Source organism: Pristis pectinata, chromosome 5 (genome assembly GCF_009764475.1).
Source record: "Pristis pectinata isolate sPriPec2 chromosome 5, sPriPec2.1.pri, whole genome shotgun sequence".
NCBI lineage: Eukaryota > Metazoa > Chordata > Chondrichthyes > Rhinopristiformes > Pristidae > Pristis > Pristis pectinata.
The window spans coordinates 95742178-95765489 of NC_067409.1; the positions used below are offsets into that span (position 1 = coordinate 95742178).

General features: G+C 40.8%; 1 protein-coding gene across 1 annotated transcript in view; it reads right to left on the minus strand.

Annotated features, from left to right (window-relative positions):
• LOC127570997 (cadherin-12-like) overlaps window positions 1-23312 on the minus strand; it is a 182221-nt gene that overhangs the window by 118713 nt on the left and 40196 nt on the right. Inside the window, exon 4 of the mRNA XM_052016968.1 lies at window positions 10620-10787. Within this exon, the coding sequence (XP_051872928.1) occupies window positions 10620-10787 (168 nt within the window). The remainder of the gene's footprint in view (window positions 1-10619; window positions 10788-23312) is intronic.

The following is a 23312-nucleotide window of genomic DNA, read 5'->3' on the forward strand; positions in this document are numbered from 1 at the left end:
ACTCGGCCTTTTCTCCTTGGAGTGACGGAGGATGAGAGGTGACCTGATTGAGGTGTATAAGATGATAAGAGGAATTGATTGTGTGGATAGTCAGAGGCTTTTTCCCAGGGCTGAAATGGTTGCCACAAGAGGACACAGGTTTAAGGTGCTGGGGAGTAGGTACAGAGGAGATGTCAGGGGTAAGTTTTTTACTCAGAGAGTGGTGAGTGCGTGGAATGGGCTACCAGCAACGGTGGTGGAGGTGGATATGACAGGGTCGTTTAAGAGACTTTTGGATAGGTACATGGAGCTTAGAAAAATAGAGGGCTATGGGTAAACCTAGTAATTTCTAAGGTAGGGGCATGTTCGGCACAACTTTGTGGGCCAAAGGGCCTGTATTGTACTGTAGGTTTTCTATGTTTCTATGTTTCTAATTAAGAGCAGTCACGGCCCATCTGTAAATGTCATTTGCACTTATGAGCATATGAACATACAAATCAGGAGCAAGAATAGACCACTCAGTCCATCGAGCCTGTCATGGCGATCTGATTGTAGCCTCAACTCTGCACTCTCCTCAGCCATGGTAACCCTTCATCCTCCTGCTTAACAGGAATAATTGACTTCTGCCTTAAAAATATTTAAAAGCTCTTTTGAAAATGTGAGTTCCAAAGACACACTGCCCTCTGAAAGAAAAAAAAGCCTTATCTTGATCTTAAGTGGTTAACCCATTATTTTTTAAACAATGAACCTAGTTCTTAATTCTCTCACAAGAGGATATATCCTCTCCACATCCACACTATAAGACCCCTCAGGATGCTCTAAATCCCCTCTTCCTCCTCTGAACTCGAGCAAGTGATAGCCTAGTGGAACATAATTCTAATTCTATTGTTTGACGCAATGACTAAATATTAAGGACTGAGGAGTATAATTTCCACAAACTCTTCCATCATAACTTTGGCATAAAATGACAGAAATTCAATAACTGGCTGAGTGGAATTTCCTCAAGAGTTCCTCTACCATTCTGGTGGAAAACCAAGAGAATCTATATGGGAATTTCAGATGCAAAAAAAAAGCAGTGAAATTGGTGTCTTCAGTTGTTGTCACCAACTTTGCTTTTTTGGTATTGACTTTGTTCACCTACCAGACCATTTCCTCAAATTGAGCCAGATTATCCATATTCTTGTTCCTGTCTTTGGTCTTGGGATTTGGGCCCTTGTTTTATCAGTCGTTCATCAATTGCTGACAGATTTTGATCATACTTTCCCTTTTAGCTTCCTTTCAGTTCCATTTTGCCTGATACTTTTTATTATCTTTCTTTCCCCTTTAAACTCCACGGTGTGCTAATGTGTTGATTTCCTTCTGTAAATCTTTGCATGTTTCTACCCCACTCTGGAGCCACATGAAGTAGCTATATCCCTTCAAAATACTGACTTTTGTATTTACCTCCCTACTTTGGATTGGTTTCCTCACAAGGATAAAGTGGAATAGGGTCATGAATAAACAGGAAGAAGTGTATGAAGTAATTTCCAGGCTTCTTATCCCATTTCCATTCAGAATTTGCCATGACCTGGAAATCTTACCAGCAAAATCTGATTGGGATTTACAGTCTTCAGATGTGAAGTATGATATGAAATCAATACCTTACTTTGACAAGATCTCTGCAAATCAAAATGCTAACCAACAGTTACAAATGAAGGGCACAAGATGAAGAAATTGGAAGTTCAAATCACAATAGGAGTCCTGACACAGTCAAATGGCATTCAACCTTACAAGAGATCATAGATGAGTGAACAAGCTGACTCTGCTGAATGGACTCTACAAAACTTCCTGAGGAGAAATGTATCAAGTCCATTTAGTCTCCACAAGACATAAATGGTCCTTTTGTTTTCAGTCACCCCAGTGTCTCAAACAGTAAAGATATTTTAATGGATAAAATCAGCAATTTGATGCAAGATCTTGGATCTTGCTGCTAGCTGACAGATCAAAATCAAATTGTCTAAAGGGAATTGATTAATAAATCAATATGATCAATCATTCAAAATGCGAGTTAATTAAAATCAGACTGTTCAATTTAAAATTGACAGTGGCTAGTAGATTAAAAAACATTGAATTAAGTCAAATGTATTTTGTATAGCAGTGCATTAGTTCTTGCCATTCCATTGCAGAAGATGCCTGCTGCTGAAGATTTTTTTCTCTTACCTATTACCCAAAATCAATGAGAAGAGTGTGTTTGGATTTAGACAACCATTAACAGACATTGTTTTCAGATCTGTAATATAACAGATATCCAACACAAGGGATACCTGGATGATCACATTTCTGAATCAAACTATATGACAATGAAACTATAAATGAAACGTGGCACTGCTTACTTCATGATGCCACAAATGCTGCCTGACCTGCTGAGTGTTTCCAGCAAATTTAGTTTTTTATTTTAGATGTCCAGTATCTATAGTTGTTGATTTTCAATTGTAAATGAAATGTGTTGCCATGAAGTGATCACATGATATTTGATGTACTTCCATGGAAATGTTCAAAAAAAAACATATGGCTCTGGATAGCAATTTTCATGATCTCGGAAGAAAACATCATAATTTTAGAAGTAACAGTACATATACTAATTAAAGGTTTTAAGAGTTAGACATGAATAAAAGTGTTTTGTGGGGAAGGAAATATTAGATTTCTACTGGCGCTACTGGTCAGGGATACTATTACAGCAGCAGAAAGGGTGGATAATGTAGAAGGATCCTCTCTAGATTCAGTATGGGTGGAAGTTAGGAACAAGAAAGGAGCAGTTACTCTACTGGGAGTATTCTATAGGCCCCCCCGGTAGCAGCAGGGATACTGAGGAGCAGATTGGGAGGCAGATTTTGGAAAGGTGCAAGAATAACAGGGTTGTTATCATGGGAGACTTGAACTTCCCAAAAATTCATTGGCACCCGCTTAGTGCCAAAGGTGTAGACGGGGCAGAGTTTGTTAAGTGTGTACAGGATGGATTCCTGTCACAGTATGTTGACAGGCTGACTAGACGGAATGCCATATTAGATCTAGTATTAGGTAATGAACTGGGTTAGGTGACAGATCTCTCGGTGGGTGAGCATTTGGGGGACAGTGACCACTGCTCCCTAACCTTTAGCATTGTCATGGACAAGGATAGGAGAAAAGAGGACAGGAAGATATTTAACTGAGGAAGGGCAAATTATGAGGCTATAAGGCTAGAACTTAGGAGTGTAAATTGGGATGACACTTTCGAAAGGAAATGTACTATGGAGACGTGGTCGTTGTTCAGGGATCTCTTGCAGGATGTTAGGGATAAATTTGTCCCAGTGAGGCAGAGAAAGAATGGCAGGGTGAAGGAACCATGGGTGACAAGAGAGGTGGAACAACGAGTTAGGAGGAAGAAGGCAGCATACATAAGGTGTAGGCAGCAAGGATCAGAAAGGGCTCAGGAGGAATATAGGGTAGCAAGGAAGGAACTTAAGAAGGGGCTGAGGAGAGCAAGAAGGGGACATGAAAAGGCCTTGGTGAGTAGGGTTAAGGAAAATCCCAAGGCTTTTTTCACATACGTGAAGAGCAGAAGGATGACGAGAGTAAAGGTAGGACCGATTAGAGACAAAGGTGGGAGGATGTGCCTGGAAGCTGTGGAAGTGGGTGAGGTTCTCAATGAATACTTCTCTTCAGTATTCACCAAGGAGAGGGGTCTTGATGACGCAGAGGACAGTGTTGGTGAGGTTACTGTTCTAGAGCATGTAGGGGGCCTTTACTTACTGATCTTCTTGAATAAAGGTACCACAGCATCCATCTTCTAGACATCCGGTACCTCATCTGTGCTAGCGATGTTGTTAAACATCTGTCAGAGCCCCAGCAATCTCATCCCTTGCTTCCCATAGCAGCCTGGGATATGTCTCATCTGGCCCTGGGGATTTATCCACCTTTACAGTATGTTCATTGAAAGTTGCCTCACAGGTGGAAAGAGCAGTTAAGAAGGCCAATGGGATGTTGGCTTTCATAAGTCGCGGGATTGAGTTTAAGAGCCGCAAGGTGATGATGCAGCTTTACAAAACTCTAGTTAGGCCACACTTAGAGTACTGTGTTCAGTTCTGGTCACCTCATTTTTGGAAGGATGTGGAGGCGTTGGAGAGGGTGCAGAGGAGATTTACCAGGATGCTGCCTGGTTTAGAGCATATTGAATATGAGGAGAGGCTTAAGGTGCTAGGGCTTTATTCACTGGAAAGGAGGAGGATGAGAGGAGACATGATAGAGGTATATAAAATATTGAGAGGAATAGATAGAGTAGACAGTCAGCACCTCCTTCCCAGGGCACCAATGCTCAAGACGAGAGGGCATGGCTTTAAGGTTATGGGTGGGAGGTTCAGGGGAGCTGTCAGGGGGAGGTTTTTCACCCAGAGAGTGGTTGGTGCATGGAATGCACTGCCTGGGGTGGTGGTGGAGGCAGATACATTGGACAGGTTCAAGAGCTTGTTGGATAGGCATATGGAGGAGTGTGGGATGGGGGATATGCGGGAGGAAGGGGTTAGACAGTGTGAGGGTGGTTTGATGGACGGCACAACATGGTGGGCCGAAGGGCCTGTTTTGTGTTGTATGGTTCTATGGTTCTATGGTTCTATATCAAGAGAGAGGATGTGTTGTAGTTGTTAGAAAATATGAGGACAGATAAGTCCCCGGGGCCTGACGGGATATTCCTCAGGCTGCTTCGCAAGGTGAGGGAGGAGATTGCTGAACCGTTGGCGAGGATCTTTGAGTCCTCGTTGTCCAAGGGAATGGTACTGGAGGACTGGAGGGTGGCAAACGTTGTCCTCTTATTCAAAAAAGGAGGTAGGGATAGTCCAGGGAATTACAGACCAGTGAGCCTTATGTCTGTGGTGGGCAGGCTGTTGGAAAGGATTCTTAGAGATAGGATCTATGAGCATTTAGAGAATCATGGACTGATTAGGGATAGCCAGCATGGCTTTGTGAAGGGAAGATCATGTCTCACAAGCCTGATAGGGTTCTTTGAGGAGGTGAACAGGAAGATTGATGAGGGTAGTGCAGTAGGTGTGGTCTACATGGATTTTAGTAAGGCGTTTGACAAGGTTCCGCATGGTAGGCTTCTTCAGAAGGTTAGATGGCATGGGATCCAGGGACGCTTGGGTGAGTGGATTCAGAATTGGCTTGCCTGTAGAAAACAGAGGGTCGTGGTGGAGGGGGGTGCATTCACATTGGAGGGCTGTGACTAGTGGTGTCCACAGGGGTCAGTTCTGGGACTTCTACTTTTCGTGATATTTATTAATGTCTTGGATGAGGGGGTAGAAGGGCGGGTTAGCAAGTTTTCAGATGACACAAAGGTCGGAGGTGTTGTGGATAGTGTGGAGTACCGTAGGAGGTTGCAGAGGGATATTGATAGGATGCAGAGCTGGGCTGAGAAGTGGCAAATGGAGTTCAATCCAGAGAAGTGTGAGGTGGTACACTTTGGAAGGACAAACTCCAAGGTGGAATACAAGGTTAATGGCAGGATTCTGGGTAGTGTGGAGGAGCAGAGGGATCTGGAGGTTCATATCCACAGATCACTGAAAGTTGCCTCGCAGGTGGATAGGGTAGTTAAGAAAGCTTATGGGATGTTAGCTTTCACAAGTCGGGGGATCGAGTTTAAGAGCCGTGAGGTAATGATGCAGCTCTACAAAATTCTGGTTAGACCACTCTTAGAGTACTGTGTCCGGTTCTGGTCACCTTATTATAGGAAGGATGTAGAAGCGTTGGAAAGGGTGCAGAGGAGATTTACCAGGATGCTGCCTGGTTTGGAGGGTATGGATTATGAGGAGAAACTAAGGGAGTTAGGGCTTTACTCTTTGGAGAGAAGGAGGATGAGGGAAGACATGATAGAGGTGTACAAAATATTAAGAGGAATAGATAGAGTGGACAGCCAGCGCCTCTTTCCCAGGGCACCAATGCTCAATACAAGAGGGCATGGCTTTAACGTAATGGGTGGGAGGTTCAAGGGAGACATCAGAGGGAGGTTTTTCACCCAGAGAGTGGTTGGTGCATGGAATGCGCTGCCTGGGGTAGTGGTGGAGGCAGGTACACAGGTCAAGTTCAAGATATTGTTAGATAAGCATATGGAGGAATTTAAAATAGGGGGATATGTGCGAGGAAGGGGTTAGATTGTCTTAAGCGAGATTTAAAGGTCGGCACAACATGGTGGGCCGAAGGGCCTGTATTGTGCTGTATTGTTCTATGGTTCTATGGTTCTTCTACCAGCAATACTTAAACAGAAAAAGATAAAAGGCCCATAATGTGTAGTAGGAACAGCAGCCCTCTTTGCTGTTAAAGGGTTAAGACAATGGCAAGTTCTGGTTCACATACCTACATAATTAAACATGAAAGTTTATACCAGAGATAATTTGCTCACCTACAGGACAGAGTTTCACAGTACTTCCCAAAATCTCAGCACTCAGATACATGTCATGGAATGATGATCTGGAGGCACTTGTGTACTAGTTCCCTACTAAAGATGCCATAAAGAGAGAGGGGAGAGCTGGTGCATTAGAAATAAGAGAAATTTTAACAAATGTATCATTGATAATTACTGTCAAACCACTTGGGCCCTGAAAATTTGCTTATGCAATTTTGGATTCTCATTTCTCATATCTTCAGCAGTTAGTTAGTGCTGAATGAGAAATTTCTCCTCTCTCTCTCCTTTTTTTCTCATAATTATACCTGTCTTTTCCAATCTGCATTCCTCATTTTGCACGTTTTACTGTGAGCTTCTTCATGCTGTTGTTCCTGGTTTAGTCTGTGCATGTCCTAGTTACAACTTAACAGTTTCATTCCTTACTTCAGACTGCCATTTATGGGGCATTGTGTTGGATCAGATGCAAGACTACTGGACCAAACTGGCACATACCAGGTGAGAAAATTACAACAAGGTGAATGGCAAGTGATTTTCCTCTGAAATTGGAATCAAAAACATTAAGATGAATGCATTTCCATGGAGAGTGGTTATGGTATTTGGAGAACAATAATTTCAGTCCCAGGACATTGCTGCATGCATGCCCAAGAGCATGAGATGGTTTTAACCAACTTCAATTGTTTCATCAATCACCTTCCCCCCAGCACCCTCCCCATCATGTTGGAGGAAAGGTCATTTACTGATGGTTGTACAGTCTCCAGTTCCATTTTCAAGCCTACAGAGGATGAAGCATTACATGTAGTAAGACCTAGACAAAATTCAAGAGTGGTATAATGTGTTGCAAGTAATATTCACACCACACAAGAGCCAATGACCATCTCCACTAACAGAAAGTCTAAGCACCCATGACATTCAGTAACTTTACCATCACCAAGTCCCTCACCATCAACATCCTAAGGATCACCACTGAATAAAATCTGAACTAGAATAGCCCCATAAATGTTATGAATACTAAAAACAGATCAATGTTGACTGCTGTAGTTAAATGATTTTGAACACCATTAGATTTACATCACAAGAAATTTCCTTGCCTTTTCATTGGTCAAAAAGGACTTATTGAAATGAAATATATTTGTGATGAGGGAAAATCAAACTGCCCTTATATTACTTTAAAATAAAAATGGAATGTGGTCAAAACACTCAGCATGCCAGGAAGCATCAGTAGAAAAAGCAAGAGAAGCATATACCATCTGATCTAATAGAGAGCGTTTCCAGCACTTTTTTTGTTTTATTTCAGATTTACATCCTCAGCAGTATTTAACTTTTATATTTCTGTTGCTCCAGCATGAAGAGCATTAGGACCCAGGGAAATTATTACTCCATTTTTTATAACTTCCAAGTAAAATCTTGGGCCTTTTGAGAATCCTGTGCTCTGCACCAGCGGCTAAATGTAATTACATTCCAGTCCAATCGTGGCAAAATAAATCAGTGATCCAATAGTCAGAGGGAGGAAAGGTATCACATTAATTGCAACTTCTGTGTGATGTTTCTAAGTGTGCGGTGAAACAACTGTTTTGTTTGCAGATTTTTGTAATTTATCTGCTTTATTTAGATTTGAAAAACCCCATTTTAATTTTTACTGGACATATTGTGTAATTTCTTACACCCATTTAATAGCAGTGGAAGATTTTCAGTACTTCATCTTTCTTATAGTTAGTCTCTTGCATTTGATACAGTTTGGTAGATTTCTCTGTAAATTCTTTTCAGCGTGATTTTCCTTGGCCACACAATTACCTCATTGCTGGATTCGCTAACTGGAAATTTACTTTCACCTGTAATAGCCCCACACCAAAAGACATATTTATATCTCATGTTCCTTCCTTTTCTCTTCTTATCCTTAAAGCTTTCACTCATTCTCCTCAGTTGTTGCCTTTGCTGTGATACCTCACCTAAAGGACCATTCCCTTCACTATTTACCAACAAATTTTTAAACTTGAGGCTTCATTACCAAATTACCCTCCTGTTCTTGTTTGGTGACATACATATTTGGGCAAAGGCCGTTCTTTGGTGATACCTTAAACTTTGTTTCCCAACTATATGCTACATTTCCCTGTCACTAACACCATCTTGTTCACTGCTTACTCCTTTATACTAAGCTAGACCATATACCACTTCCAACATCCCACTTTACTCTGAGTTATGTTCCCAATCATACATCCTCCTCCCTACAATTTCAGAATCAGCATCAGAATCAAGTTTACTATCTTAAATGACGAGAAATTTGTTGTTTTGTGGCAGTAGTACAGAGCAAAGACATAAAGAAACTATAAATTACAAAGTAAATAAATAGTGCAAAAAAAAAGGAACAATGAGGTAGTGTTCATGGTTTTCATCTAGAACAACCACAACTTGCATTGAACAAGTAGTTTTAGCATCAAAAAGTGGTACAAAAAACTTTATTAAATAAAATTTCACATCTGACTGAAAAATATATAGACCAACATGCATGGGGTTGATGGATGGTGTCAGTTTGATAAAGAAATATGCTAATCCATGCCTTTATTGTGTTTAGATTCAACTATTCAAATACTCTCCTGTCCAGATTCACCTGCATAAGCATCAGCTTATCCAATATTAAGACACCACATGACAAATCATCCTTTATCATTTACCCATGTGCTCACTGTGCTAACTCACCATGTGTTAACCTACACTGATTCTTAGAGTTTTATCACTTAAGGTTTGCCCAGTATTGTGCTGTCATTATCACTTCAAACCCTCAACCTCTACAACCTCCAATCCCCTTTCTGCAGATCCTAGTCTCATACCTATCACTTTTCTCATTGCTGTGTCATTGTTCCTCGCTCCATTTGCTGATACGTTATTCCTAAATCACTTCTTAACAACCTTCCAATCTTTTATGACCCTCCTTGAAACTTGCCTCAGTAGCTAAATCAAGAGATCCTTGCTGATCCCTGCTTCCCTGGGTTGATGTCCATCTTTTTCTTATATTTCTATGAAATACCCTTGAGTGAAAGAATGTACTAAACATATGTGAATAGTTATCCTCATTAGTCAGGAAAAAGTGCATTGGTTGGAACTTCCAGCACCAGTCTACAGATTTTAGTTAAATTTGCAGAAATAAAGGCCCATTGTTCAAATCTGCTTGGTCTCTGAAGATCAATCGTTCACCATAAACTTGACATTCACTCCAAACTTTCTTAAAGCAAAGGGCGTTGCTAGTGTGAGAAGGTTGCACCTTTTGGAGACTGACAACCTTGTATTTACTCTTCATTTAAATAATTAACTTGAACTCTTTGAATGTTTTTTCATGCCTGACCTTCCCTTCCTATCTAAATTAAATGCAGGCTTTGGGAATGAGACCAACTGCAAAGACAACTAATGTTTCTTTGGGTTAGTTTCTTCCAAAGATTACATTGGACAGTGGTAAGCCAAAGATAAAGAAACACGTCAAGTGAACTGGTTGGTAATCAGTCTCTAATTTGACATTTAACAACTTGCCTACATCTTTTTACCTTATTCACAGCTGTTTCTCAATGATACACAGATGAAATTAAGGGTTAGATAGATCTTAGAGCAGGCACAACATTGTGGGCCAAAGGGCCTGTACTGTGCTGTAGTGTTCTATGTTCTATGTTCTATGAAATTTAACCCCCAGAAGCCATGATCAGTTCTTCAGCTTTGAAAGTTGGACATGCAATGACATTGGAGATAAACATTAATTATCCTCCATGTAAACATGCATTTAACAGACTAATACTATGCACAAAGCAGAAGTGATCACAGGAATATGTGCTTTACAATAGTTGAGGATTTATAACACCAATAATAATATTGTAAGCCTTATATTATGCTTTATGCCACCTGATTGTGTCTCTCCTTGTGCCTTGGTGACCAATAAACATCAACCCATGACAATACCTCTTCAATAGAAATACTTGTTTAATTAAAATTGGCTCAAGTGGGGCTTATTATACCTTGAGTAATACATTCTAATTAATGAACCTGTTTAATTAAATGAAGGAAACACGACATTCAAAATTCCTTTGTTAATGAGCATCATGGATCAACAGCATTTTTGCACACTTTCCTGAAATGCACACAGATTTGATAAAACTCTTAGGTTAGACAATATTATTTTACGTTACATGCCTCAAGACAACAACCTGCATGTCAAACATTCTGGTATGCTGAATGGAAAAAGTGAGCTTACTTTTGGCAAACCTGGGTGGATTGTCATTGACGTCAGTGAGCGTGATATTTATCGTTGTTGTGCTTGCTAACCCTCCCATTTGTCCTCCCATGTCTTTGGCCTGGATGATGACTTGATAATCTTCCTTGACTTCCCTGTCCATGTTGGCTAAAGCTGTTCTGATGACGCCTAAACACAAAAGATAAAGAAGAGAGAAAGTATTTATAATAAACATGAAGGAATTTTCCTTTTATGGTTACTCATGCAATCAATTTGCACACAGTATGGACACTCAGACCTGGCTTTCAGTAACACTTGCACTGCACAGTGGATATTCAGTTCCAACTAAGCCAGATAGTAGAATATGATATAGAGCCATAGAAATACTCTATGACACATCTGCAGAAATAAGCTCATCGATCCATGGAGTCCCCATCAATCCATCGAGCACCCATTCAAACCAATCTGACCCTGATCCTATTTTATTCTTCCCATTTTCCCATCAATTCTCTTCAGAGTCTAGCACTCCACTATTCACTAAGGGCAATTTACTCTGGCCAATGAACCTACAACCTGCACACCTTTGCGATCTTGGAGGAAAGTGCTTAGAGGGAACTCGCACCATCACTTGGGGAATACAATGATGAATTGATGGGATCAGAGAATTGATGGAATCAATTTTCTATTGCAAATTGCATGCACTGATCTGATTGCTGAACCTGGAACAATGTTAAGTTTTGTCCTGATGACACAGGGAAGGCCGGAGCACTAAAGAAAAAAAAGATTTGCATTGAGATATCACATAATAGAAGATATTTATTTATTCATCAAATGTACATCAAAACACACAGTGGAATGCATCTTTTTGCATTACTGAGAGTGTGCTGGGGGCAGCCCGCAAGTGTCGCCACTCTTCCAGTGCCTGCATAGAATGCCCACAACTCCTAATCTGTACATCTTTGGAATGTGGGAGGAAACCGGAGCACCTGGAGGAAACCCATGCAGACACGGGGAGAACATACAAACTCTTTACAGACAGCAGCAGGAATTGAACCCAGGTCACTGGTGCTGTAATAGCATTACGCTAACTGCTACACTACCGTGCTGCCAAATGGCATCTTTCACATCCCTTTCAGAACATTCCAGTGAAATATGTCCAAAAGTATCGTCACTGTAATGGTTGAAGTGCAGCAGCTGAAGTGTGTACTGCATTATCCCATCATCGATAATGTGAATGAAGGATAAATACTTCAAGGATGAATGAGCTACCTTCTTTCAAAGGGATATCATGGAAATCTTATGTCTACCCAAGAACCTTGCTTTAACAGCTCATCCAAAGGATGGCACCTATAGCAGTGCAGGATTCCCTCAGTGTCACCATTGAGCATCAGCCTGGACTTTTGTGCACAAGTTTCTGGAGTAAGGCTTAAATCTGCTTTTATTTATGGAGCTACAGATGACATCTAATCATTGGCACATTGTGATTCAAACCAGCTTTGTAGATTATTGAACCAGCCTAGAAAATCATGTGCAGAAAAAAAATTACTGTCTGCACAATGATAATCATTTTCACAACAAACCACAGCAAGATTCAATAACACTTGATCTTCAAGGCAAAAGCAATATTAATCATGTTTTCATACTTGCTTTTTAGTGTTGCATTATTGTGAAGGACAGAAGAGAAAAGTCCTGGTAGGTTTGTGACCCAGGCCATTTCTGGAGAGTTGATGCTTGAGTTGGGGCCTGGAATGAGGACTTGGGGCTTGGATTGTGGACTTGTTCAAGGGTAAATTTTGGCTTAGATCTGGGAGTTGCAGACAAAGTTGAACATCTAGTTTTGGGAGGCCAAGTCTCAGTATGTCAAAATCAGGGGTAATTTGGAGGATTGGAGAGGCAGGGCCTGGGTCATGGAATGACTGGGGAATCCAGGGTTTGAATCTGGTAAGATGGAAGGGTCAGACAACATCAGTGGAATGGTTGGAGGTCAGAAGAGAGAGACTAAGGGAGCTAGGGCTTTACTCTTTGGAGAGAAGGAGGATGAGGGAAGACATGATAGAGGTGTACATAATATTGAGGAATAGATAGAGTGGACAGCCAGCGCCTCTTTCCCAGGGCACCAATGATCAACGCAAGAGGGCATGGCTTTAAAGTAATGGGTGGGAAGTTCAAGGAAGATATCAGAGGAAGGTTTTTTTACCCAGAGAGTGGTTGGGACATGGAATGTGCTGCCTGGGGTGGTGGTGGAGGCAGGTACATTGGTCAAATTCAAGAGATTACTGGATAGGCATATGGAAGAATCTAAAATAGAGGGATATGTGGGAGGAAGGGGTTAGATAGACTTAGGCGAGGTTTAAAGGTCGGCACAACATTGTGGGCCGAAGGGCCTGTATTGTGCTGTACTGTTGTATGTTCTATGTAAGATCATATTGACAAATGGATGAGGGTGTAGGAGGAAAAGCAGCATCATAAATGAGAAGTGGTAAGTAAGGGAACGCACTTGAGCTCTGTTCCCAGATCAGCTAAGCACTTCAGCTAAGGTGGATGGTAACAGTCTTTTCCCCAGGGTAGGGGAGTCCAAAACTAGGGGGCATAGATTTAGGGTGAGACAGGAAAGATTTAAAAGGGGTAACTTGCCTGAGGGACAACCTTTTCACGCAGAGGGTGGTAAGTATATGGAATTGGCTGCCAGAGGAAGTGGTTGAGGCAGGTACAATAGTGTCATTTAAGAAGCACTTGGATAGGTACATAGACGGGAAGAAACTGCAGGGATATGGGCCGAACACAGGAAATTGGGACTAGCTAGGCACACAATGTGCCCGGCATGGACTGGTTGGGCTAAAGGGCCTGTATTCGTGCTGTATTGTTTTATGACTCTTTACAACATACTTGTTATGAGAATAGCCAACTGCATTCACACCTCAGAGCAACATAAACTAATTTTTGAGTCTAAGAAATTATATCTTCCCGTGCCATTTAACGCAGAAATCATATTATCTGTGCAAGTGCGACAGGAATTTCCTGGTGGAATTTATGGAGTGACATCCTTCGACCTGGAAATCAGCATAAGCACATTCCACTTCAGAAATAACCAGCTTTCAAATGTTTATCACTGAAAAACTTAAGTGCTACAATATGAATTTTTAGGCCTGATATTTCAACTTAAGTTTTTCCATCGGCAACTTAATTTTCATTTAACAATTTATTTTTACTAAGAGCCAGGTGGTTTTGAAACGAGGTGAGTAATACCTTATGAGGAAAAATATCCATAGTTATTCACCTTTATGGATGAAAGTACCTCCATGGAACTGTTACTTAGCATCAAAATCAAGGAGATGCTGAGTGGACATCAATGACCAAAATATTTTCAGTTGCTTTAATTGAAAACAGCTTGAGTAAATCAGCTATCTTGAAGATGTGTCCTGATTGGAGGGGAAATGCAATAAACATCATCCCTTGTGAGTTGGGATCACACATTTACATAATATTTTTAGCTACAGGCTGGCTAACTTCCCTTTTGCTCCATAAAATACTTCAAGCATAGCTCCAAAAACACGTTATTAACACAAGCCACAAACCTAGTTTCAATTTCCAGCTCAATGAGTCATTGACATTATAATTATTGTAAATACAATAGTTTATTTATTTTTTAACACCGTCACCATCAGAAAAGGATAGTTATTATTGTGGGCATCTGCTTAGCATGTTTTCTACTGTGCTGATTGCTAAGTGGTTGCCCAGGAATGAGAAACAATCATATCTACTACACTTGAATGGCTACTTGTGAAAGATACATTTATTTGCTATTTTAATAATTCAGAAATAGTTTCTGTGTGGTCAGAAAGAAGGAGGTGGATCTTTTGGCTTCAGAACACTCATGATCTCTTGTATTGTGCCCAACCCACTCCCATTGATGTTCCATTTTATATTCATATTAGATCTTCCTCAGAATAAAACATTTGATATTCATTGTCAGAAAAGGAGAGAGGTGGCTGTCGGGGCTGGACTGAGGCAGGCAGCTTGAGCTTATTATGGTATTATGGCCTAAGGACGAATCATAAACTGGCCTTGGACCTCCTATTTGCAAATGTACTGTTTTGTTGGAAGGTAGCCATGAGTAATTTTTCGCCTGGGTGATGAACTAGGCAATTTTAAAGAACTACATATCAAATAAGTAAAACTGCCATTGAGAGACTAATAAAGAACAACTTTGAGTACCTTCTGTGATCTCTGCAGAAATATGGAAACTATTTCCATGAGTTATTGTATGCATTGGGAAGGAATTTTAAAGAGAAACACGTACCCCCCACTCCTTTCTCTATTTTTTGTGCTTTGAAAGATAAGTTGCCATGGGACAAAGCCACAACAGTCGGTCCTCATTACCATCACCCCAGGAAATTGGTAACAACTTTCCAATCTTCGCAACTACATAGTTTGGTGTCATTGATTCAGCCGCTTCACAACCAGTTGCCCTGTTTGCAGCCTTTCCAACAGAATCAAAGGGAATCTGTTAAATTATTGTAAATGTTGGACATATATGAATTGATTCTGTAATAAAGATCCCAGAAATCTAATGCTTAGTTATGTGTAGTCTAAGTGAATTATTAATAATGTACCAGGTCTTAATTACTGCTTATAAGTCTATCTCAGCCTTTTAGAGCTAATTTTATGCATGTCTATTGTAATTTCTTCATAAATATTTCAAAATAAGATTTATTTTGTTTTTCAAAGTTTATTTGTGATATTTCAGCATCTTCCTTAATTATACATGGATGTTCCAATCTTTAGTTAGCGCTGTATAATATTTAAAGTTTTACATTTTTGATCAAAAATTGTGCTTTTACCTTCTAGGTTTGCTGTCTATGAGAACTTCTAATTATGATTGACTGCGCTGTCAGCTTGATAACATCACTGGGGTCTCAGATTCACTTGATCAGAGACTGTGTTGAGCTAATAAATAAAAACAGTAATGTTGGAAAAGGGGAAAGTCTTAACCCTGAGATCATGAGACCTTTGTCACATCTTCCTTCAAGGTCGGTGACAAATGTCATTGCTTCACCACTGACGACAAATATCATTAGCTGTAAATATTCAAATTCATACCAAATGGCCTAATTATTTTGGAGATCTACAGTACATAAAGCACATTTGCGTTCTCATCAGCTGAATGGCAATAATTATTAGACTATCGAAAACAATGAAGTTCAGAATGCTCTCTGAAAATTTACTTTGACAATCTACAAGGCATTAACACAGATTATCATTGTGTATGTAGATTGCATCCATCCAGATTTCAAAATTTTCCATTCAGAAGAAAAAGGCAGCTAGAAATGTGTCTTCAATCGTATGTGTTAAATGGGCAATGCAGTAGCAACTGCCCAATGCACTCTGCTTCTGAAGTTCAGTCCAACTGGCTCCAGTAGAGGATGAACTTCTGGGCAAAAGTATCCAATCAGCCCACTATTTAAACTACATCACAAACTGAAAACACATTGACCAGATAATTAATTTGATCATGTAAAATTAATAGGCCTGTATTAAGTCCGCAGGTTAGGGTCCTAAACTGGAGTAGAGCTAATTTTGGGGGAATTAGGCAGGATCTATTAGAGGTTGATTGGGATAGGCTGTTTGAAGGGAAAGGAATGAATGGCAAGTGGGAGGCTTTTAAGAATGAGATATCAAGAGTCCAGGGGGAGCATGCTCCTGTTAGGGTGAAGAGTAAACCTGGTAAGTTTAGGGAACCCTAGCTGACGAGAGATATTGAGGCTCTGGCCAAGCAAACAAGGAAGCATACATTGGGTTTAGGAGGTCAGGGATGAGTGAATCCATTGATGACTATAAAATGATTAAGAATACTCTTAAGAGGGAAATCAGGAGGGCAAAGAGAGGGAATGAGATGGATCTGACAGGTAAGGTTAGGAAAATCCTAAGAGGTTCTAAGAATAAAGAGTGGATAGGGTGAGAGTAGGTCCCATCTGAGATCAGCAGGGCCGCCTTTGTCTCGAGCCACAGAAGATGGGTGGGACTTTTAACGAATATTTCTCCTCGGTGTTTACTGAGGAGAAAATCATAGTTGCTCAAGAGATGAGTGAAAAAAGTAGAGATGTTTTGGAGAACATTCATATTACCAGGGAGGAGGTATTTGCCGTCTTCCAAGGCATTTAGGTGGATAAATCCCCAGGGCCTGACCAAGTGCATCCTCGGACTTTGTGGGAGGACCTTGCAAAGGTATTTGCTTCATCATGAGCCATGGTGAAGTCCCTGAAGACTGGAAGGTGGCTAATATTGTTCCATTGTTTAAGAAGGGTAGCAAGAACAAGTCAGGGAACTATAGGCCGGTCAGACTGACATCAGTGGTGGGAACAATACTGGAGGGAATCCTGAGGGACAGGATCTACCAGCTTTTGGATAAATGGAGTGTAATTAGGAGGAGTCAGCATGGCTTTGCGCATTAAAAGTCATGTTTGATGAATCTTTTAGAGTTATTTGAAGAGGTAACCAAAAGGGTAGATGAGGGTAGGGCAGTGGATGTTGTCTACTTGGACTTTAGCAAGGCCTTCGACAAGGTCTGGCATGGCAGGCTGGTCTGGAAGGTTTGGTCTCATGGAATCCAGGTAGAGCTAGTTGGGTGGATTCAAAATTGGCTCAGAGGTAGGAAGCAGAGGGTGGTGGTTGAAGGTTGTTTCTCAGAATGGAGACTGGTGACTAGTGGTGTGCCGCAGGGGTCGGTGTTGGGACCCTTGTTATTCAATATTTATATAAATGGTTTGGATGCGAATGCTCAAGGCTTGATCAGTAAGTTTGCAGACAACACAAAATTAGGAGGTGTTGTTAATAGTGAAGAAGGTTAGTATAGATTGCAGGGGAATCTTGACCAGTTCGAGGAGTGGCAAATGGATTTCAATACAGATAAGTGTGAGGTGATGCATTTTGGAAAGTCAAACCAGAGTCAGACTTATACTATGAATGGTAGGGCACTAGGGAGTGTAATGGAACAGAGGGACAGAGGAGTACAAGTGCACAGTTCATTAATAGTGGCATCACAGGAAGACTGGGTGGTGAAAAAGGTGTTTAGCACGCTGGCCTTCATCAGTCAGGGCACTGAGTATAGAAGTTGGGACATCATGCTGCAGTTGTTCAAGTCATTGTTGAGGCCGCACTTGGAGTACTGCGTACAGTTTTGGTCATCCTGTTATAGGAAAGACGTGGTTAAACTGGGAAGAGTGCGGAAAAGATTTATGAAGATGTTGCCAAGACTAGAGGGCCTAAGATATAGGCAGAAGTTGGCCAGGCTAGGTCTTTATTCCTTGGAACATAGGAGAATGAGGGTTGAGCTTACAGAAGTATTTTAAAATTATGAGAGGCATAGCTAAGGTGAACAGTAACAGTCTTTTTCCAGGTAGGGGAGACTAAAACTAGGGGGCGTAGAATTAGGGTGAGATAGGAAAGATTTAAAAAGGATCTGAAGGGCAACTTTTTCACACATAGGGTGGTGAGTATGTGGAACAAGCTGCCTGAGGAAGTGGTTGAGGCAGGTACAATAGTAAAAGAAGCACTTGGATCAGTACATGGAGGGGAGGGGCCTGGAGGAACATTGGCCAAACGCAGGAAATTGGGACTAGCTAGGTGCACAATATGGTCGGCATGGACTGGTTGGGCCAAAGGGCCTGTATCCGTGCTGTATTGTTCTATGACTCTAGTAAAAGGAAATAGATTTGAAAGCTTCAAATGTTCTGATTTTCCTTCAGGGTCATTAAAAGACTCCAAAGTTGAATATTCACTCATTTAAAGGAGTCACAAGTTCATCCCAAGTACAGACTGTTCCCAGGTAATGAATGGGTTCCATCTTCACAGACGTTCATAAGTCGATTTTCTCCGTAAGTCGGAAAGTATACAAAAATCACTTGATATGGTAACCATACCTGCACAGTATTGCAATGAATGGCATCTAAACCACATAAAATTAATAAGAAAGAACAATTAATAAAAGTGGAGAGAGAGAAGAAAGTAATTCTGCTGTTCATGAACAAACATTTGTATGTACATTGTACTTTTGAATTTAATAAATATTATGGGAGCTTGTTTACACTGAGGGGGATCATAAATCAAGTGTTCATAGAAATCCTGGCAAAAACAGAAATCCACCCCTTCGCATGGTTCCTAGGATTTTTTATCACTAAAAGACATGCTTTTGCTTTTCTTCTTTTCTCTGATAATCTCCTGATACTCAAACCAGACATATCTGAGTGGCCTGAGGGAATGCTGCACTGTCAGGGGTGCTATCTTTCAGATGACATGTTAATCTGAGTCTTTATCTGTACTCCCAGGATTACGTGAAAGATCCCAAGGAAATATTTGAATGACAAGCAGAGGAGTTATCCCTAGAATCCTGCCCAATAGCTATTCCTTAATTTATATCAGAAGCATATGTGGAAGAATGATTTCCTGTTTGCAAAACATTGCAATGAACAAAATGGCTGCTACATTTCCTATTTATTAGTAACTAAACTTCAAAAAAGGCTTCATTGACAGTGAAAGACTTTGAGACAGCGTGCGGTCATTACTGTATAAAACATACAATAGAAGCGTGTATATTTCCTCTCTTTAAAGAATTCCAAACAAATTAACTTGTGTATTCATTGTTGTATCTATTTTAAGGATCTTGAGTAGCCACTGTTCATTGCTCATTCCACACTGCTCTTGAGAATGTGGTCATGTGTCACTTTCTTGAATCAATGGAGTCCTCCTGGTGAAGTCCTCCTTTAGTGTGATGGGATGGGAGTTTAAATTCAGTGATGGTGAAGGACTGGTAGTATGTTTCCAAATCAGGATAGTGTGTGACTTGGGTACTTACAGGTATTGATGGTCCTACATGCCGGAAGCCCTTGTCCTTGGTGGCAAAGGATACATGCTTGGAAGGTGTATCAGAGTAACCGAGGTGAGTAGCCGCAGTGATTTTGCAGATAGTGCAAACTGCAGACACATTGTATGAGATTTGGAGGAAATGATAGTTTAAAGTGAATGTTTTGTTTCTCATCCACGTTGACAAGCTACATTAAGGATTAGGCTTTTCATTTTACTTTAACAACAATAAAAATGCAGATTCACAATATGAACAGAATAATTTACACATCTTAGCAGGTGAAAATGAACCACAGGAATGTTGGAACAGAAATCAGCTATTCAGACCCTTGAATCTATTCAACCATTCAGTACAAACATGCCTGATCTTCGACTACAATCCATGATTCCCCATGAATCTTAATGACTTTTCATTATCAAAGGTTTATCGGTCTAAATTAATTAATGGCCCAGCATTAATTCCCTCTTACAGAAGAGTGTTCTGCATATAAAAGTGTTTCATGACTGCACATTTAAACTGGAAACAAAGACAACAGACATGATACACAGTTTAAGTCCCAAATTAAATTATGTGCTGTGCAACGTATTAGGCTAAATTGAGAGGTTTTAACAGGTCACCCAGACTCAGCACCTGCTTATCCCCATTTGCCTGGGTCTAATACAGAGACTAAATGAGTTGACTTTTCACTACGGGGGAGTTGGGTGACAAGGCATTATAGGGCTTCAGCAGCAACCTGGCCTCGGGCAACGTACAGGATGATGCAAAACTGGTGGCAGTGTGAGTTGTAAACAGGAAGCAGAGAGGCTTAAAAGGGTTGGAGACAGGCTAAGTGAATGGGGAAGGACATGGCAGATGGATAATGTTAAGTTATCCACATAGGTAGAAAAAACAGAAAAGCAGAGAATTTTTTAAATGGTGAGAGATTGAAAAGGATTGATATTCAGAGGGCCCTGCAAGTCCTTGTACACAACTCTGGGAAAGTTGAGTTTCCTTTAGGTGTTCTGGTTATCTCCCACATCCCAAAGATGTGCATGTTGGTAGGTCAGTTAGACACTGTAAATTGCCCCTAGTTGGTATTTAAGTGGTATGATCATGAGAAGAGATGGGGGTTTGGAGGAACAGTTGTGGGTGATGTGGGGTGAATAAAATGGGATTAGTGCTAGATTACTGCAGATGGACGTTTGATGGTTGGCATGGATTTAGTGGGCCGAAGGGCCTGTTTCCGTGCTGTATGACTCTATGACTGATAGCAACAGATTTTTAGATATAAAGGGAATCAAGGTCAGGTCAGGAATTTCTGCTCAAGAAGGTCTGGCTGGTGTCAGATCACAGAAGGAAGTTCCCCAGAGTGATATCAGGGAATCCTAATGTAATCAGGCTCCACTGCTGGGCTCTATGTAACTTCAAGACTTACTTACCCACAAGCAGCTGAACACCAATGATTCCCCTCACAGTCAGCACCATTCATCCATCTAAAATCTAAAACTAACAGTGTAAGTAAGGCCAAAAACTAACTGGAAGCAGGTACTAATAATTCTTCAACAATAGGTCCAAGTGTTAATCCAACAGACTATCCTGCTACCTTAGAAGGATAGCAAAGTGGACTGAACCACACTAGTTTCAAAATGTTAAAGGCTCAGTTACAGTTAAGAGATAGCTTCAGGCATGTCTGTCAGCTCCCATCTCACTCTCTGACAATAGTGAAAGATAATTTTCTCCTGTACAAAGCCACAGCAGAAGCAAATTGTACAAAAAGCTACCAGCATCAATGGATTCAAAACATCAAGTTATGTCACATTGAACAGTCGCTCAATGTGTAATTTTCAATTCTTGTGGATAATTTTGCTGTCAGAATACTGGTTTTACTGATGAGGAATCCACAAAGAAATAAAAACAACAATTTGCTGTCTCAGTTTTGTGAAGACTTTCTGTATAAGATGATGAAACATAACCTACACATTACCTTTCTTCTCATATTAGCCGGTCTGAGGATGACTTGTTCAGGTGAGGTCCACAAATAGTCAAGTGGTTATTATTCAATGATAGGTCTTGCGAGATTACCCATCAACATAGGAACCTATTTTATTGTTTTCCTGTCCCCGGAGATTATTTAGAGGTCAGTTGTTAGGATCTCTCTACTGCCAATGAGGGACAAAGTCAAGAACCGAACCTTGTTGGTGGGAGGAAGGTGGAGAGGGTATGAAAATCATTTTTGCATGATTAGTTTGAGCTCACTGATTGTAGTGTAGGCAGCACACCAAATGAGTGCTGCCTGTTTCCTTGAAGTGCACTACTGATGAACTGGTTGCATCAGCACGGGGCTGGTATTGTAAGTGGCTAACTCCAGATCAGACTTACCTGAACTGCTTAATACATGGAGATGAAAGTGGCTGGTGTTGGCAGCAAAGCAGGAAGCTAATCTAATCAAGGGAATGTGGAGGAATGGTACTTTGCAACAAATTGTGCTCTGTTCAGATATTGGATGCCCTGGTGGAAGAGGTGCTGAATGGGGGAAGTTTCGGTTTTATTCATTTGCATGATGTGAGTTTGCTGCTAAGGCAAATTTAGTGAAATTCAAGGTCATCAGGAAAAATCAAAATGGCTTTGTGAAAGGGATATGTTTGATTAATTTTTTGCAGTCCTTCAAACAGTGAAATCTCTCTTAGTTCTGGCATAGGGTTGAATTAGCCATGGCATCAGCAAACAATGTATATTTGGTGACTAACATCCTGCTTCAGGGGAAAGCCTGTTGTCCCAGCAGTGCTACTGATCTCTGGCAGGCAATCAAGCTGAGAAGGTGGAGTTAATCAACAAATCAGCCCTAATCTAATTAAAGACCAGTGCAAGTACATGGGGCAGATTGGTATACTCCTGTTCCTATATTCCTTTCGTATGTTACAACACACTTTGGATTCATTTCGGTTGATATGCTTATATACAAAAAAAAACTATCAAAATCAGTATAAATTCTCTAATTGACTCCTAGTATCCACAGGGACAGGTTTCCAAACGGCCACTGTATACCAGAATATTTCCTGATTTCACTCATGAATAGCTTAATATTTAAATTATAGTAGAAAATAGTTCTTGATCAGTAGCAATACATATAAGATATGGTAGCATGTTGTATTTGCTTCTAAGTTCAGCTGCATTGGTATCAATGAGATAGAATCTCAGAAGAAGTATACAATGAAAAACAGCTACTGAATTGCATCTTTAGCATGGTACAGCAAGGTCAAATTTCTACCACTGTGTCTCTGCCCAGGATTCTACACCAGGGAAAAGAGTTTCTCCATATCTCCACAATCATTTTTTTTATGGTTTCAAACAACTTGATTAGCTCTATCCTCAACCATTCTCAGGGAACATAAGCAAGTGTGTGCAAACTGCCTTCCCAAAATGTTACTGGATCACTTGTTATGCGCTGCATCACTGATACCTTGGACAGAAGAACACAAGAAAATAGGAGCAGGATAGGCCAGCAGGTCCCTCAAGCCTGCCCTGCAATTCAATGTGATCATGGCGGATCAATGCTGCCCGCAACTCCACTTCTATCTCATTCCCCCATAACCTTCATTTCATTGATCTTTCAAATACTTAGCTTTGAACAGCTTGGTTTCATGATAACCAGGGACAAGCCACCTCCCCTTCCAATTTGCTGCTTTTATGAATGTCAGGTTCTCAGTAATGATAAGAATTGTGTCAGCTTATCCTGTTCCTGGTTTGACTTCTGCTGTGTGTGTGTGTGTGTGTGTGTGTGTGTGTGTGTGTGTGTGTGTGTGTGTGTGTGTGTGTGTGTGTGTGTGTGTGTGTGCGTGCGCGCGCGCGCGCATGTAAGAGAGAGAAAGAGAGAG